Source organism: Camelina sativa, chromosome 15 (assembly GCF_030686135.1).
Source record: "Camelina sativa cultivar CO46 ecotype springtype chromosome 15, ASM3068613v1".
NCBI lineage: Eukaryota > Viridiplantae > Streptophyta > Magnoliopsida > Brassicales > Brassicaceae > Camelina > Camelina sativa.
Window position 1 is genome coordinate 25786518 of NC_141894.1, and position 15647 is coordinate 25802164.

General features: G+C 31.9%; 2 protein-coding genes and 2 pseudogenes across 2 annotated transcripts; 3 read left to right on the forward strand and 1 right to left on the reverse strand.

The window, feature by feature from the left end:
- Positions 1-5829: 5829 nt before the first annotated feature.
- LOC104747355 (uncharacterized) lies at positions 5830-7373 on the forward strand. The gene is made up of 2 exons (XM_010468985.2): positions 5830-6153; positions 6908-7373. The coding sequence occupies exons 1-2, from the start codon at positions 5902-5904 to the stop codon at positions 7244-7246; spliced, it is 591 nt and encodes a 196-aa protein (XP_010467287.1). The 5' UTR covers positions 5830-5901; the 3' UTR covers positions 7247-7373.
- Positions 7374-8844: 1471 nt separating this feature from the next.
- Positions 8845-10168, forward strand: LOC147927116 (F-box protein At2g21930 pseudogene; annotated as a pseudogene).
- Positions 10169-10758: 590 nt separating this feature from the next.
- Positions 10759-12008, forward strand: LOC104748712 (F-box protein At2g21930 pseudogene; annotated as a pseudogene).
- A 1779-nt stretch (positions 12009-13787) lies between these two features.
- Positions 13788-14450, reverse strand: LOC147927117 (uncharacterized). Its single transcript, XM_087487309.1, has 4 exons — positions 14430-14450; positions 14064-14331; positions 13878-13974; positions 13788-13794 (listed from the first exon to the last, which is right to left on the reverse strand). Exons 1-4 carry the CDS (start codon positions 14448-14450, stop codon positions 13788-13790), a joined length of 393 nt encoding a protein of 130 aa, XP_087343435.1.
- Positions 14451-15647: the final 1197 nt, after the last annotated feature.

Sequence of the window (15647 nt, forward strand, 5' to 3'; positions counted from 1 at the left end):
AAAGTAATCTATTATATGACTAAATTTATTAGGAAAATTATCTAATAAATTACTAATTTTAATAGGAAAATATGTGCAGCTAATAAGAAAAAAAAGTGCAATTAATAAGAAAAATTTGTGCAATTAATAAAAAAAATATGTGAAATTTAATTGCAAATATTATTTGTTATAAACATATAGTAAAAAAATAAGTTTATACATCCATCCATATTTTCTTTATACTTTCTTTTTTACAGCATATTTCTACTTAGATTAAATGTCTCTTTTTTTTTTTAAAGCACCAATTTAAATTTAAATATTTGTTTTAAACAAATTATTAATCGGATTTTTTTTAACAATAATTTAGGATACACTAACAAATTTTCCAAATATGACAAAAACTGAAGATGAAATTAACTGGAAAATATGACATAATACCAGAACAAGATGTCCCAAGGCGACATTTCCGATACAAAGAGTGGCTTCCCACAAGACCGGAGATGCGGAGAGAGTCAACAGAGGACTCTTCCATCTATAAATAAGTTTGATCTACAAAAAATTCCTCCTAATTTTCTCTGACAAAAAATAAAGATGAAATTAACTGGAAAATATGGCATAATACCGGAATAAGGTGTTTCGATGCGACATTTCCGATACGAAGAGTGGTTTTCCCACAAGACCCGATATGCGGAGAGAGTCAACGGAGGACTCTTCCATCTATAAATAAGTTTGATCTACAAAAAATTCCTCATAATTTTCCCTTATAACTTATAACTACACGATCTGATCATCACTAGGTGGAGTGCTCTTCTTTGAACCTAGACTGGTTGGAAATGATATGTACAAGGGACTGCTCTGTTTCTTATATTTATTCACACGATGCAATGTTTTTTCATGTTTCTTATATGTACAAGGGACTGCTCTGTTTCTTAACTAGACTGGTTCGAACCAAGTCAATAGCATTGGCTCCTCCAACCCATTTAACGTATGGGTGACTGATCAGCCTTTCTTGGACCCGGTGCAACACATCATGATGAAAAGTGAGTTCTACACCATGGTTTATGGTGACAGTAGTGCCGGCAGAAACGACACCGGTGGCAAAAAAACGACATGGGAGGTGGAAGCGGCAGCCATGGAGACGGAGGAACCAATGGAAACAGAAGAAGCGGCAACTTTGGTGGATACGGCAACTGGGGTTTTCGTCGACTTAATTGTCCAAGATATTTAATTGTGATTATTTACCTAATCAGTGTGTAAGATAGCTTGCAGCCAAATATAATAGTATACTTTTAACTTGATTACATATCAGGCCTTTTATATCATAGACCATTAACTATTGTGTGTTAGTATCATGAGATTAGTTTTGATGTTTTATGTGTTTTGTTATTTCATGAAGACATCTAGAAATTTCGTGTGCACATGGACCATGCATGGTTGCTTTGTGTAAAGAACTTTGAATTCAGAGAGTGAAAATGAGAGCAAACAATTGGGGTTTGACCTCAAAGTCAAAACGGTTGATGATGCCAATTATGATTCTCCTCTTGAGGGCTCAGATTTGTGTTCAGTTTGTCTCGAGTCGTTAGTTAACAATAATGATGATCATCGAACATTTGTTATACTTGAATATGATCACATGTTTCATTTTGGTAAGCTTTTTTGTACACAAAATAATTTCATTTTTTTTTTTTTTGTGGAATTTTCATTTGAAAAGGAAAAAATTCATTGATATGTAAGATAAAATGCCTCCCTAATAATTTAATTAGGATTATTTAACTAATCAGTGTAAGCTAGTTTACAGCATAATTTAATAGTACTTTTAACTTCATTTTATATCATAAAGCATTCAGTATCACGAGTTTAATTAGTTTTGATGTTTATGTGTTACTGGTTTCATAAAGACATCTAAAATTTTCGTGTTCATATGGTTTCTTTGTGTACGTATTGTATTGGCTCAGCTTTCAATGCAAAGAGTTTAATGCAATGCCCAAACTGTAGAAAAATAGAACTAGGTCAATGGCGGTATGCAACCGGTGGTGTTCGTTCGATCCCAGGTTTCAATGACGAGGATTGGACTATTGTAGAAGAAGAAACTGATCCAGGATTCTTCACTGATTTGGTAACATTTGATTCTGGTTTAAAATTAAATGAATGACGTCATTCAACAAAAAAGATGTTTGTCTTAATTACAATTGACCTCATCTAAAATATTTAACATATCGTTATTCTTTAATGCTAAAAGCCTAAAACCACATTTTCATGGATGCTTGGTTAACTAGGTCATGTGTAATGTGTAGAGTATTCTTTGTATCATGTTTTGTGTACCTTTTAGACTTTATAAACGCTTAGGACAGCTCTATTCTTTCGGGTAATATTTACATCAACTGGGGTTACATTTATACTCTTTACATATGTTCTACAGATGCAACGGTTCTATGTTAGTTGATAACCAGAGGTTCAAATGGTTTCTTGACGTCACAACTTAAAGTGACCATTTAACAAAGTTTCAGAGGCGATGAAGAAAAGGACGTTCTAGAGGGTCAGTGCCGGCCCGATGATATATGATGGTTAAAGCAAACCAAAAACTGATGTCCAAAAAAAAAATGCAAATGTTAACAAGCAAAACATACATAAACAATATATACTGATCAGTGATCACTTTATCTAAATTTTCCACTTTTATCATTTAATTATTAAGCCATTGTATATTAATTCTTCTGATCTGTAAATTCTATATATGAAAAAAATAAAAATAAACCACAGAGATTGGTAAACTTGAGGAAAAAAAAACAGAGAAATAGAAGAAGATAAAATAATGTTAGTTAAATTGTTTAAGTAAATAATTACTCCCTCCGTTTCATAATATATGATGTTTTAGAGGTTTTTTTTTAATTTCATAATATAGGATATTTCCAACTTTCTAGGTAACTTTTAGATTACTTTTATATTTTTTATTATTTATTCTTTGCAATATTGCTTATGATTGGTTGAACTTTTTTAAAGTGATTATTTCTTAATATGTGTGCTTTCATTCAAAACATCTTATATTTTGAAACGGAGATAGTATTTAATTTAAGTAATCTAACAAAAGAATATTAGTAAAATTGTTTATTTCTTTTAAGAAAACTGGAAAAGGAAAACAATTGGTTTTTTGGAAAAAGAATAAAAAATGGAAGGAAAAAAATTAGTTTAATGGATGACTGTCAAGGGGATTCGAACTTCAGACAGACAAAGAGCACAACACTTGAACAATTGAACCACTAGACTACAAATCATTATGAGATTTAATGCCCCTAAAATTTTATATAATATTTGCGTTTGAACTATAGAGGCTTGGTTGTTTGTTCTATGCTGCTGTTAGGTTGCTATAATGGAATGTAGTGGTCTAGAACGGTTGTTTAGATTGTTATAATGGAATGTAGTGGTCTAGAACAGTTGTTTAGGTTGTTGATTCATTGTTCTATGACTTGCTTTATGTTATTGGTATTGTTTGTTAGATGTTATTGAATTTTCGTCTCAAGTGTGGAAGGTTCATGGACTCATCGAGATCTCTTCTTAGGCGAGAAACCTCGTAGCTTTAAACCCTAGGTTATTCCATCGATTTGATGTCTCTCTGTCTTGTTTGTTTTGTGGTGATGTTGTTTAATTTCTCGTCTAGTTTGTTGAGTGTTAGGGGTAATTAAGAGGATCTTCCCCACTCCTTATTTAAAACAACTCTTATGTTCTACAACTTTGGCAAAATTAAAACTTCATTTCGTCTCTTAAAAAGTTATAGAGGTTCAAATCTATTGGGTCAGAGCATATTTCACATGAAGGTTTTTTTTAAGTAGAATGTTATTTTACCATTCCTTAATCCTTTGCTGCTATGAGAGTTCTTATTTTAGTAGCCAAGGTACCACCAACGCAAGAGAAGTTCCTAATCCTAATGGCTTACAATCCACATCTAGGCTATCAAGCTCATATTCATTAATAAAATGAACAAACATAAAAAAAAAATGTATTTTACTAATTTCCTCCTCTTTTTGTGACATTAAAGTACCTCTTTTTAATCTAGGGTTTTGTGAAAAAACCTTTTAATTCACCATTTCTTGCAATTTTATCTTTCAACTCCCAAAAATATACAAAAAATCATAGCAAATAATAATTAATACATAATAGAATCTATGTCATCATCGTCAAATTTTGAAAATATTGATAAATAATATATCAAATCGAAACCCCAACGACTAAGTGTTCAAATCTACATTTAATTTTTTTTTAAATTAATGCATGTGAGCGTAGAAACGTTTAGAAGATACATGTAATAGTTATATTTCATACTATTTTTGAATTCTTATGATTAATCTGCATTATTTTAGAAATGGAAGTTGAAGTTGCAAAAAATGGTAATTTGCACAAAATCCCTTCTTTTATGACAAAAGTTATACCTTTTTGTCGAGCTTCCCCTATTTAATATTTTGGAAGTACACAACTTCTTTTTGGTAGACTATATAATAGTTATAAGTTATAAAGTTATAGTTATTATTTGATTCATTAGTTGGTTACAAAATAGGTTATATGGGTTAACTTATACATAGATACACTTAAAAAGAATATCCCAAGAATAATACAACATAAAAGAAATAAAATCTCTAACAACCATACTGTTAGGCCATATATACTTTTAGGCAATTAAAGAAAAAATATATAAGAAAATCTCGAAAATTAAATAAAACGAAATAATATTTTACCTAACACTCCTCCAAACTTTTAGTATAAATCATTGACATTTTCATACCAAAAAAAATGTTCAATCCATAAAATATTCAAGCTTTAGTAATATTATTCTTTAAAAAAATATCTATTAAACTAAAATTTTAACTGAGTAACGGATCAAAATTTGAATATTTAAATTTAATTTCATATATTTCTTTGTTGAATTGTATAGTTTAATATAGTTTAAACTTTTAAAATAAATTAATTTGAAATATTTTAAAATAGTTTAATTTGATATTTTTAAAAATATCATAAATATATGATAGATCAAAAATTTAAAAATTATAAACACTCTAATTTGATTTGTTATAGCACGAATCAATAATATGTCATTATAATATGAAATAATTCCAAGAAATATGAGCAAAGGTTAAAATTTCAAGAAATATGATTTCTCAGATTAAATTAAAGTTTAGAATAATGTTGTTTCGTAGACTTTTTCTTGGTTAAGATGATTTTGACAAACATACGTTACATTAATATGCAGTATACTACGGGTTAACTCACAATATTAACAATCAAAATATAATGTATAATTTTAAACACTTAACAAATCAAATAAAAAAAATAAATTAATTTTTTATCACACAACTTAACTTGCGGTATGCCACGGGTTAATTATCTAGATCTACTAGAATAGATCTTACAAAATATATGTTATTTTCATAATTCATATTCAGCATATGATTTGGCATAGTATTCCATCCAAAAAAACTTTTAAAATAAATAAAATAATCACATATATGATGTTTTTGAATAAAAATTACATAATAAACAAAAGAAATTTCAATCCGTGCTAGAGCACGGGTTATATTCTAGTTATAATATTAATTCAAAATAGCGAATTCTGAAGAAGACATATCTTGGGAAACATGTTACATTTTCTTTTTCTTCTTTATTGATAAATAAAATTCACTTATTTTTCCAAAAAAAGAAAAGAAAAATTAGACATGTTTTTTTCCCAATATCTTGACAAAAATAAACCATGGAGGGGGGGCTAAGTCCAATACACCAACCCAAAAAAGAAGATAAAGTCCAGCCCAAGCCCAAAAAGCCCTTCTGATATACTCTTATAGACCTTAAAAGCAAAATTATCTATCGTCCCCACGTGAAATCGCAAACAAAACAAAAAAAAATCCCCAAATTGTGACCGGAATTAGGGTTTTGACGATGTCGTCCGGGAAGCCACAGCAAGGCGACACACGATTGGTGGTTGCTGCCACGACAGCGTCGGCATTGATGGAAGCGAAGAAGGCTGATCACGGAGGATCTTCATCTATCGTTGAGTATAAACCGCCGGTGATGCTTGAAGACGAAGAAGATCTAGAAGTAAAGCTCAGACGAATCCTCGAGAACGTTCCTGTTCGCGTTAGCAATACTTCTGGAAGTTCCGCTGGTTCTGGTTCCGGCGATTTCCATCAGGTAATTTAATCTTAGCCTGTATAGCTTAAATCGAAAAATTATGATTACTTCTGAAATCGAAGAAGGTATTGCGAACATGGCCTAGTCTTTTGGTTCTTAGGCGTAGTTAGTTGTGTGTTTGTAGCTAATCTCACTCAATTAAGATGAGTTTATTGTTGGGATCTGAATTTTCTTAGTTATAAGAATTTGATAGAGCTTGTAATGAGAAAAGAGTATGGACTTTTGAGTATATTATATGCGGGATGCTCATGTGAGAGTAACTAAACTAGCTTGTAGATTAACTCTGAAGGAATGTAATTACTTGAATCGGCTGTGATAGATTTCAACTTTTAGGATTCGAAAACTGTAAAAGTTAATTCAAAATTGTAGGTGGTTAAAGACGAATCCTGTTCTTTAGTAACTCGAAACGGCTGGATTCAATTCCTGGTATTTTTTTCTCAGCATGGTTAATCAAGAGAAGTCCTTGTTGTACATAACAGGAATCTGAAATTTCTTAGTCGAGATGTGTGTTTCTGACTTTGTTTTCTTCACAGTATCTTTATTATGCCCTGTTAAAATTTTGATAGAACTTGAACTCAAGAGTATTCGCTCGTGTGGTTTAGTAAATCGGTGCTGATTATGTGAATTCTCTTGGTTATGGCTTGAGTGCTTTCTGATATTTGGTCCTAAATATTGACTAGCGTATATACATCCTTTGCATATTTACGAGATATCTTGACTTGTGTGATAACGATGCATCACTCTCTTTTTACAGTACCGGCAAATGAGGCGAAGAGAACAAGACCGGCTCACAAGGATGGATATTGACTACAACAAGCGGTTAAAAATGGCTGAGTTTACTATAAGAAGAGAAGAGAAACTGAAAGCTGCAGAAGAAAAAACATCAAAGAAGCGTTTGAAACGCCAAAAGAAGAAGCAGAAAAAGCAGGAGAAGAAGATAAAACCAGACACTACAGCTGAGGAACAAGAAAAGCAACCTAGAGAAGTAGAATTATCATCTGACAACGGTGGCGATGAAGAAGAAGAAGAAGAAGAGTCTGTGGTAGAACCTTTACGTCCGATGTTTAATATCAAGTTCCAAGAGAACCGTTAATAGCTTTTTAAATTGTAAAACATGTTACATGAATCCAAAACTATCTCTTTGCAATATGAGTTTCTCTCTTTCCTTTTGTTTTCAACAATGTATTAAGGGGGAAAAGAAATGGAGCAGGTTTGTTTAATCAGTGTAATATATTTGGCGGCCCTTATTTATAACCCTGCAGCTAAATTGCAACTAAACCAAATCGAAATCAGGATTGAGTAGAGAAATTTATAAGCTGTTTGGTTTTATTATTTAAAATCAAAGTGAACCAAAAATTTTCAAATTGAACCAAACATAAGATTAAATTCCAAATTATTTTTTAAATTCTATATGTATAAAAACTGTATATATTAAATCTATATAATAATAACAATCTGAATAAATACCAAATACAGTTGCGATTTTTAGTTGTACCGTTTCGCTAAATACTTTTTTTTTATATATTTATTTTGAAAAATTATAAGTTTATTGAAGAGTTGTGTCTTTTAACATAAAAAAATCGTATGATTGCTTCTGTTTATTATAGAGTTCTGTCTTTTCATCATATCTTATTCACAACTTTTTGTTCTAATCGTTATGTTTATTTAAATATTTATTTCTTTTGAATTATATATATATATATATATATATATATATATATTATTTCTTCTTTTTTTTGACATCATATATTATTTCTTCTTAGATAACTAACAAAACATTGTTCCCTCACACAAATTTCTCGTTTCATGCTGCTTCTAAATAATATGAATTTCAATATCCAATATCCAATATTATTCTATAATCTAACTTAATGATTTTTAAAATGATTATAGTGATATATAAATTTAATCAACTTTAATTATGTAATTTACAGTTGCGTTTATTTCTTTTAAATCTTCGTAAAATATGTGTTTTTAATATTTACCTATTTAATCTTTTATTTTTAGTAGTTGTGTCTATTTATTATAATTATTGGTTGATAAATTTTCACTCAAGATGAAATTCCATTTATTTTTAACATTATTTTATCAAAAATTACGTTTACTTATTATAATATTCGTTTGATATTCTCACTTAGGATCACTTTGTCATAATTTTTTTTTTTTGTAATATAAATATCAATAAATGTTATGATGCTTGTTACTCTTTAATACAATTTTTCTTAAAATAACTAATACTTAATACATACAGAAAACTCTACAAGGTTGCCTCAATTCATTATAACTTTTCATTTAATAATTTTTTACTTAGAGTTGAGACTTTTTGCTATAACATTTTTTTATTAGAAGTTTTTCATTTTGATGGTTGTGTTTTTAACTCAGAGTTATATATGTTTTAATATTTATGTAATTTTAGCCCTATTTATTATTTTTTCTTTTGAAATAATTTTTAATTTTATTCTTAGCATATATTTTAAACTATTTTATTACTTTCAAATGATTTTATAATATATAATTCTATATTAAACTTTAATTCAACTTTTCTTGAAATACTTCCCCGCCACATTGAGGGTGTCTCGGTCCTAAAACCACATTGACACCGTACGTTTTGCCGTGGAAGCACATGGAGCTAAAAAGAAGAAGAACTCAGATGATCTGAGAACAATCAGAGGCAGCTCACATACGATATAAATTCCAGCTGATGTTATTCCAGAGATATTCAGGGGATTGTCTGTTAGTTCCTTTGCTTATCGAAACAATGTGCATCCTTCATTCGCAAATGAGATTTTGTGAAAACGTATTTGATGAGATCCTCGGATAGCCCGCAAAGTCTCATATTCACATTTGAAGGAAAGTGTTCAGGGAATAATTTTTTCTTCTCATCGGTTCAGCCAGAAGATCGAGGTGAATCAGTATCATCTTCCCTAGCTGTTTACCATATGAGCTGCCATTTTCGACTGTACAAAACGTTTGCACCTTCTGTTCACGGCTTGATTTGTTATGGACGGTCCATTACTTTGCCTAAGATATATATATATATATATATATATCATTTCTTGGGTTATGATCCCATCGGTGGTGATTACAAAGTGTTGTGTATGACGAAAGGAGATCTTGTTGGTAGGTGATATGGTTTAGGTCAAAAGAGCTTCGGGTTTTGACATTGGGAAAGGATAAATCATGGAGGATGAATGAAGATTTTCCTCTTCACTTTCTTGATTTCCATGAGTCTCATGATATATGTATCCTGGGTGTTTTGTGTTTATCGAGCTTTGCTCAACAAAGAAGGTACGAGTGAAGCATTTATGAGTTTTGATGTTAGATCGGAAAATTTTGATTTTATCAAAGGACCAGAGTTACTTGAAAACCATTTATTTTTTCCAAAGCTGACATGCTACAGGGGGAAACTTGCATTCATGTTCTCACAATTTCATAACCATATATATAGCATTGAGTTGTGGGTTCTAGAGGATGCTGCGACACATGAATGGTCGATGCAGTCTTATTCTTTTCCTATCACAAATGGCGAGCCGTCTTGCTATATGTAGTTTTCAATCCATTTTTTGTTGTTGGTGAAGGTGAGACTGTTTTGGTCCTTGAAACTGTATGCATGTTTTGCCTACAATATAGATGGCAAGGCTTATTTTGTTGTGTTTTTTTTTTCTTTTTCTTTTGTGCCAATGACGCAGGAGAGTTGGTTTTGGCACGGGCAAGTGTGGAGACAGGACCATTTGATGTTCTCTATTATGATCCAAATAAAAAGAGAGTGAGAAGATTCCTCATAGAAGGAATCACAGGAAAGGAGGATCCACTTTGGAATAAAGATCCATATCATCGCATAACCTCGGTCTTCCCTGGTCATGCTAATCTCAATGTTTCTCTAAAGAGTGCTGGCTCTTCTATATCTGCATTGATATGTGTGTTCTTCAGCTGCAGTTGTGTTAATTACTTGGAGGATGAAGACTATTCGTTTGTGTTACGTTTATACTCTCAGTTTTCTCATGGTTTTGCTTAGTTGCATACTTTATTAATCTTACGAGAGAGTTAATATTTATACACAGCGTAGAAGATCTAAACTATAGATACGAGTATAGGGTTACAAGATATTGATAGATATATACATTACAACTATATCTATACTAATAGATACGAGTGTATCACTGTCTCATCTTCTTTAATTTTGCGATTTTTTATTTTCATAATTTGTAATCTCTCTTAATTCTCCCACTAGATAGAGAGATTAAGATTTGGAAAAGATACATTTTAGAAAATTGTGAGTTTTAATTTGATAACAAGACAGAAAAATTTGGAACTGTCAAACAAAAGATTTACAATAAAATTAAAGAACATAACTCATATACTGTAGAAAGAAGAAATTTTGGTATTTAATTTTTACAATTGTAAATCCACGTTTTATAAATAATTTTTTACCGTCTTACTATAATCCGAATTGATTTATCCCGCGAGTCAAATTTCCTACTGGTTTAATTAAAAGAGAGCAAAACGCGAGCCATTAGATATTATACTTCATTTTCTTCTTCTCTTGGTTAGAAGATAAGATTTGTGGAGCGAGACCACTCAACACCGTTCGTTGGTATCACCGCCATGGAAAGACAAGAACAAGTGCAAGAGGCGAACAAGAAGATCTCCTGTGATGTGAGAAGCACAGACCAGATTCCAGATGATGCCATCGAGGAGATACTCAAAGCATCGAGTGTTGAAACCCTAGCGAGGTTTCGCTGCGTCTCGACGCAGTATGCATCCATGATTCGCAGCCGAGAGTTCATAAAATCGCACTTGATCAAGTCTTCTACTCGTCCTCTCAGAAGCCTCATCTTCACATTCATGGAGATGGACGGTTTGGGGAATCAATTCGTCTTCTCAGCCAGTCAACCTCAAAATCAAGGTGAATCATCTTCTTCAGCAACTTACCATATGAGTTGCCAAAATCAACTGCACACAACTTCTTCTGCTTCTGTTCATGGTTTGTTTTGCCATGGTAAGATGGAGATATATAACCCTAGCACTAGAAAATCCATTACTTTGCCTAATAGTTCCGCGGATTACATTTACTTGGGTTATGATCCCATCGATGGTGATTACAAAGTGCTGTGTCTGGTAAAAGCACAAGACTTACGTGTTTTGACTGTGGGAAAGGATACTTTTTGGAGGAAGATTCAAGATTTTCCTCCTCACTTTCGTTGCTCTCCTTATTCTCCTGATCTATCTCTCAATGGTGTTTTGTATTATGGAGTTTATCATCATCTCCCTGATGGGATTCTTCTCCACCCTGATCATTTGATTCCTGCGATTATGAGTTTTGATGTTAGGTCCGAAAAATTTGATCTCATAAACCTACCAGAGTTACCAGACAATGTCATGCATCCAATTCTGACAACCTACGAGGGAAGGCTTGCATTCTTTTGCAATACAAGACATGGTGATTCTACCTTCATTTTGTGGGTTCTAGATGATGCTGTGAAACATGAATGGTCCAAACACTTGTACGTTCCACCTCCATTAGATGGCCATACTTATGATGATTTTCTTGCCTTTTGTTTTACTGATGGAGGTAAGCTTCTTTTTTCTTTGGCACTTGAAACGTTTATGTTTTGGTTACAAAAGATGTCATGGCTTAACTTTGACCTCATTCTCCCAATGATGCAGGTGAATTTGTTTTGGCACCCCGACTGTTTCGTAGTGAAGAACCATTTTATGTTGTCTATTATGATATCAAGAAAAATGCTGTGAGAAGAGTCTTCATAGAAGAACTATTCACAGAACTGGATGAGGAGACATTTTATATGACGCAATCTATCTTCCCTGGTCAGATTGATAATCCCATGTTTCTCTAAGTTTGCTCGCTCTTATCTCCATTGAAATGTTTGTTCTTAATTAAGTTGTAATAATTACTTGGGAGATTTCATGATTTTTTTTGTCTTTTTTATTTTTAATTTTGGCAAAACTTTGTTTATGTATTCATACTCTCGGCATTGTCTCTGGTTTTGCTTAATTAGTGTTGCATCTTTTGAATGTTCATCTGCCTCTATGTATTGAACTTGTGTATTGCTGCCTCATCTCATTTAATTTCTTGGCCTCATGTAGTTTTCTTTTTCATCTATATGTCTTATTTGATAGGGAAAACTATGAGCTAAAAGTAAGGGGTTTCTCTTTAATATTGGTAGAGATATGAATATTAAAGAGAGGGTAGGTTCATACCGAATCTGTTAGATTTTGTAAGACAATTTTAAAGGGTAGATCGGACTTGGTAAAAGATCATTTAGGGATGCTATTGGAAGTCGAGATGGGGGTGTTTGGTTCTATGGGTTCATTAGCTAGAATGACTCGATTTTGTGAAGAGGCGACGAAAACGAAAAGATGAGGAGGAGAAGATCTTAAAAAAGATCGACTGAAAAGAGGAGGCTTACAGTGGTGGTTCTAGAGAGATGAGGGGGAGCGAGGTTTAGTTCATCCAATAATCTGTCATGCATTGCATATAAACATTTAAAGTGGAAAGGGCAGATTGGACTCGGTAAAATGATCATTTAGGGATGCTATTGGAAGTTCCAGAATGGTGGTCTAATTGGTTCTATGGGTTCACAAGACATACACACATGACTTTTTCAAGACTAGAATGACTCGATTTGGTGAAGAGACAAAAACGTTATGGTGGATGAGAAGATAGAAAAAAAGAGAAAGAAAAAAGAAGGGTTACGGTGGAGGAGAAGATCGAAAAAGAGAAGGGTTACGGTGGTGGTTCATGGTTCTAGAGACTTAGAGAGATGAGGGTAGAGAGAGGTTTAGTAGGTCGAACCGTCGAAATATGAGGAGAGCTTATATATATACGCACACACAAAAAACGAGAGAAAGAAACAAATGAGGGTTTTGTTCACACACAAACAAAAACCGAGAGAAAGAGACAAACGAGGGTTTTGTTCACAGGTCAAGATTCACACAGTATTTACACATGCACATTTCATAGCCATATGTCATGCTTTCTTAAATATAAGATAACTAGATTTAGATTTGGATCCGTTCTGTACATTTCATTATTTTAAAAATATTATATATATAATTGTTTATAATATTATTTTGATGCAACTCATGCAAACAATTTTTATGGTAAATACTAGGATACGATCCGTACGTACGTGCAGGTTTTTTTGAAAAGATTTTTTACCCTTTTCAATTTCTTTAAATTTTATAATCTGAAATAAATTTAATTTTCATGAAACATTGTATTAATATGAGGAAAAAGATATTGGATTGTAGTATAGATAATGAAACATATATCTATACTTATTATTTAGGATCCATAAATTTTACAAATCCGATCACGGCCCATGAAGACTCATATCTTCTTCTCAATCGTGCGGGGTTACCAAAGAGACAAAAAAAACAAAAAGGCGAGATACAGAGAGAATTGTCGGTGTTGTGAAAAAATTGATTTGAGCAATATAGATCGGATATATCCGAAAATCGAAAATCTCTGAAGCTTTTTCTATTACCAGTTTGGAATCCCACTTAAACCAATAGTCACATCGGATCAAACAGGTGACTATTGCCTCATTTGCCTCATGACATGCTGTCCACATTTTGTCAGCAAACTTCCCCCAAAGGGTGCATGACAAACGCTAGTCACTATAATACCACAAAATTTAATACACACGTTAGTCACTGAGATGATTAGTTAATAGACAAAATATCTATTATAGTCTTGTTACCTTGTATCTCGAAGGATGACCTCTAATCTCTTTTTGGGTTTGTCATTAAGCTCTGAGATTTTCATTTCTCCACACGAAACAACCTGTCCAACAACATCTAAAGTAGGGGAATTTATGTTATTCAGGTAATAACATAGGATAGTAATTCAAACCATTAATATATAACTAAACCATATATTAGCGTACCAATTAGAATGTTTTCATTCAAACTATCATCAGTGAGTATATTATCAAAAGAAGCTAGATCCAAATAAAAATTATTTGAAACAGAATCACATCGGCTTATGATGGTGGAGTTCATGATGGTCATTCTGTATTGATGCTTTGTTGCCCGGAACTTCCCTGTTGATCTTGACAGCTGAAAGTTCTCGATAATTCGCCAGTCACCAAAAACAATAAGTCTTTGGTGTTTGTTGAATTGCTGCTTATTAATAGTAGCATGAATGAGGTCTCCCTATAATAACATAATTGAAAAAACATTAAAACATTAGTTAACTTTATGGTTTGAAGTATATATGTTTATAAGTTATAAAGAGAAATCAAGAAACTTACTTGAAAATCAGCCAGAATCATTTCTATAGTTTCTCCCGCGTATGTCGTGTATTGTTTCCATGTGTGGACAATCTTGACTTTGATTTTCTACGATGTCTTGTAGGCCTTGAGGTCCGAAACATGTGTGAATCCATTCATCCCAGCCATGATTTAATCGAAGGTAAATTTCTATTCTCTTTTCGTAGGTTTGATGGTTTTTAAGATTTGCAATGTATTCTATGGTTTATATAGATATTTGAAGTTGGGTTTGGTTTAAAGGTAGAATATTCGATGCAATGAATATAAGATATTTTGTTCTTGATTTGATTTTGGGTTTGATACGATATTTCTGTTTTTAGTTTAGATTTTTGATAAATGCTATTAAATAAGTCATTATAAAAGGTAATGAAATCGAAATGGTTGTTGTGATTGTTTGATAAGCGAATATATGTGATTAACTGTTAATATTTGTAGTTAATGTTTTGATATGATCTTCATGATTGAATGTTTATACGTATGCTATTTTGAATGATGATTTGAAGATTATGGAAATGATAGAGTATGATTATGTTAGTTTTGATAATATTTAAGTTTCGGGATTTTATTATTCTTGATTTGGGACTTTAATTTAAGAAATAAAACTGGTTAGTTGCTATAAATGGGAATTTCGAGAAATCAGATTTTTTTTGGGTTTTAATGGGATCAAACCGTTGATATGGTTGTTTCCTAATTATCTGTTGTAAATTAGCATATTTATCTCATCTATATTAAATTTGCTCGCAGGTATATGAAAAAGAATGCGTTTGGATACAGTTGTACCTTAAACAGGATCCGAATGAGATAATAACAAAGACTTAGGATGCGCGTCTGTTTGCATTTATATTTTTTTTTCTTTCTTCTTCCTTGTTTTCTGCCGTAGGGGTAATATATGGCATTTTTTGCCAAAAGTTTTTTTTCTTTTTTCTTTTTGTACTCCCCAATTAATAGTATAGATTATTCATAGAATGTAAATCTATTATTTAAGTCTTATATTGTTAATTTTAACCCATGCTAGAGTATACAAAATTATTAATCCGTGCTAGAGTGTGTCCAGCACCTTCCGTGCTAGAGTATATAAAAATTTAACCCATGCTAGAGTATGTAAGTCTTAAAATTACAAAATAAACAGAAGAAATTTCAACCCGTGCTCTATCACGGGTCCTAATTTTTATTGAACGTTGTGGTTTATCAATAAAATCT

What these genes read in the sequence shown, in the direction of transcription:
- LOC104747355 (XM_010468985.2), top strand. Translation starts at nt 5,902, where the DNA reads ATGTCGTCCGGGAAGCCACAGCAAGGCGACACACGATTGGTGGTTGCT. An exon ending in GTTCCGGCGATTTCCATCAG is followed by an intron (nt 6,154 to 6,907) that starts GTAATTTAATCT and finishes CTCTTTTTACAG; the next exon opens with TACCGGCAAATGAGGCGAAG.
- LOC147927117 (XM_087487309.1), bottom strand. Translation starts at nt 14,450, where the DNA reads ATGATTCTGGCTGATTTTCAA. An exon ending in TGATTCTGGCTGATTTTCAA is followed by an intron (nt 14,332 to 14,429) that starts GTAAGTTTCTTG and finishes ATGTTATTATAG; the next exon opens with GGAGACCTCATTCATGCTAC. An exon ending in GAATGAAAACATTCTAATTG is followed by an intron (nt 13,975 to 14,063) that starts GTACGCTAATAT and finishes CCCCTACTTTAG; the next exon opens with ATGTTGTTGGACAGGTTGTT.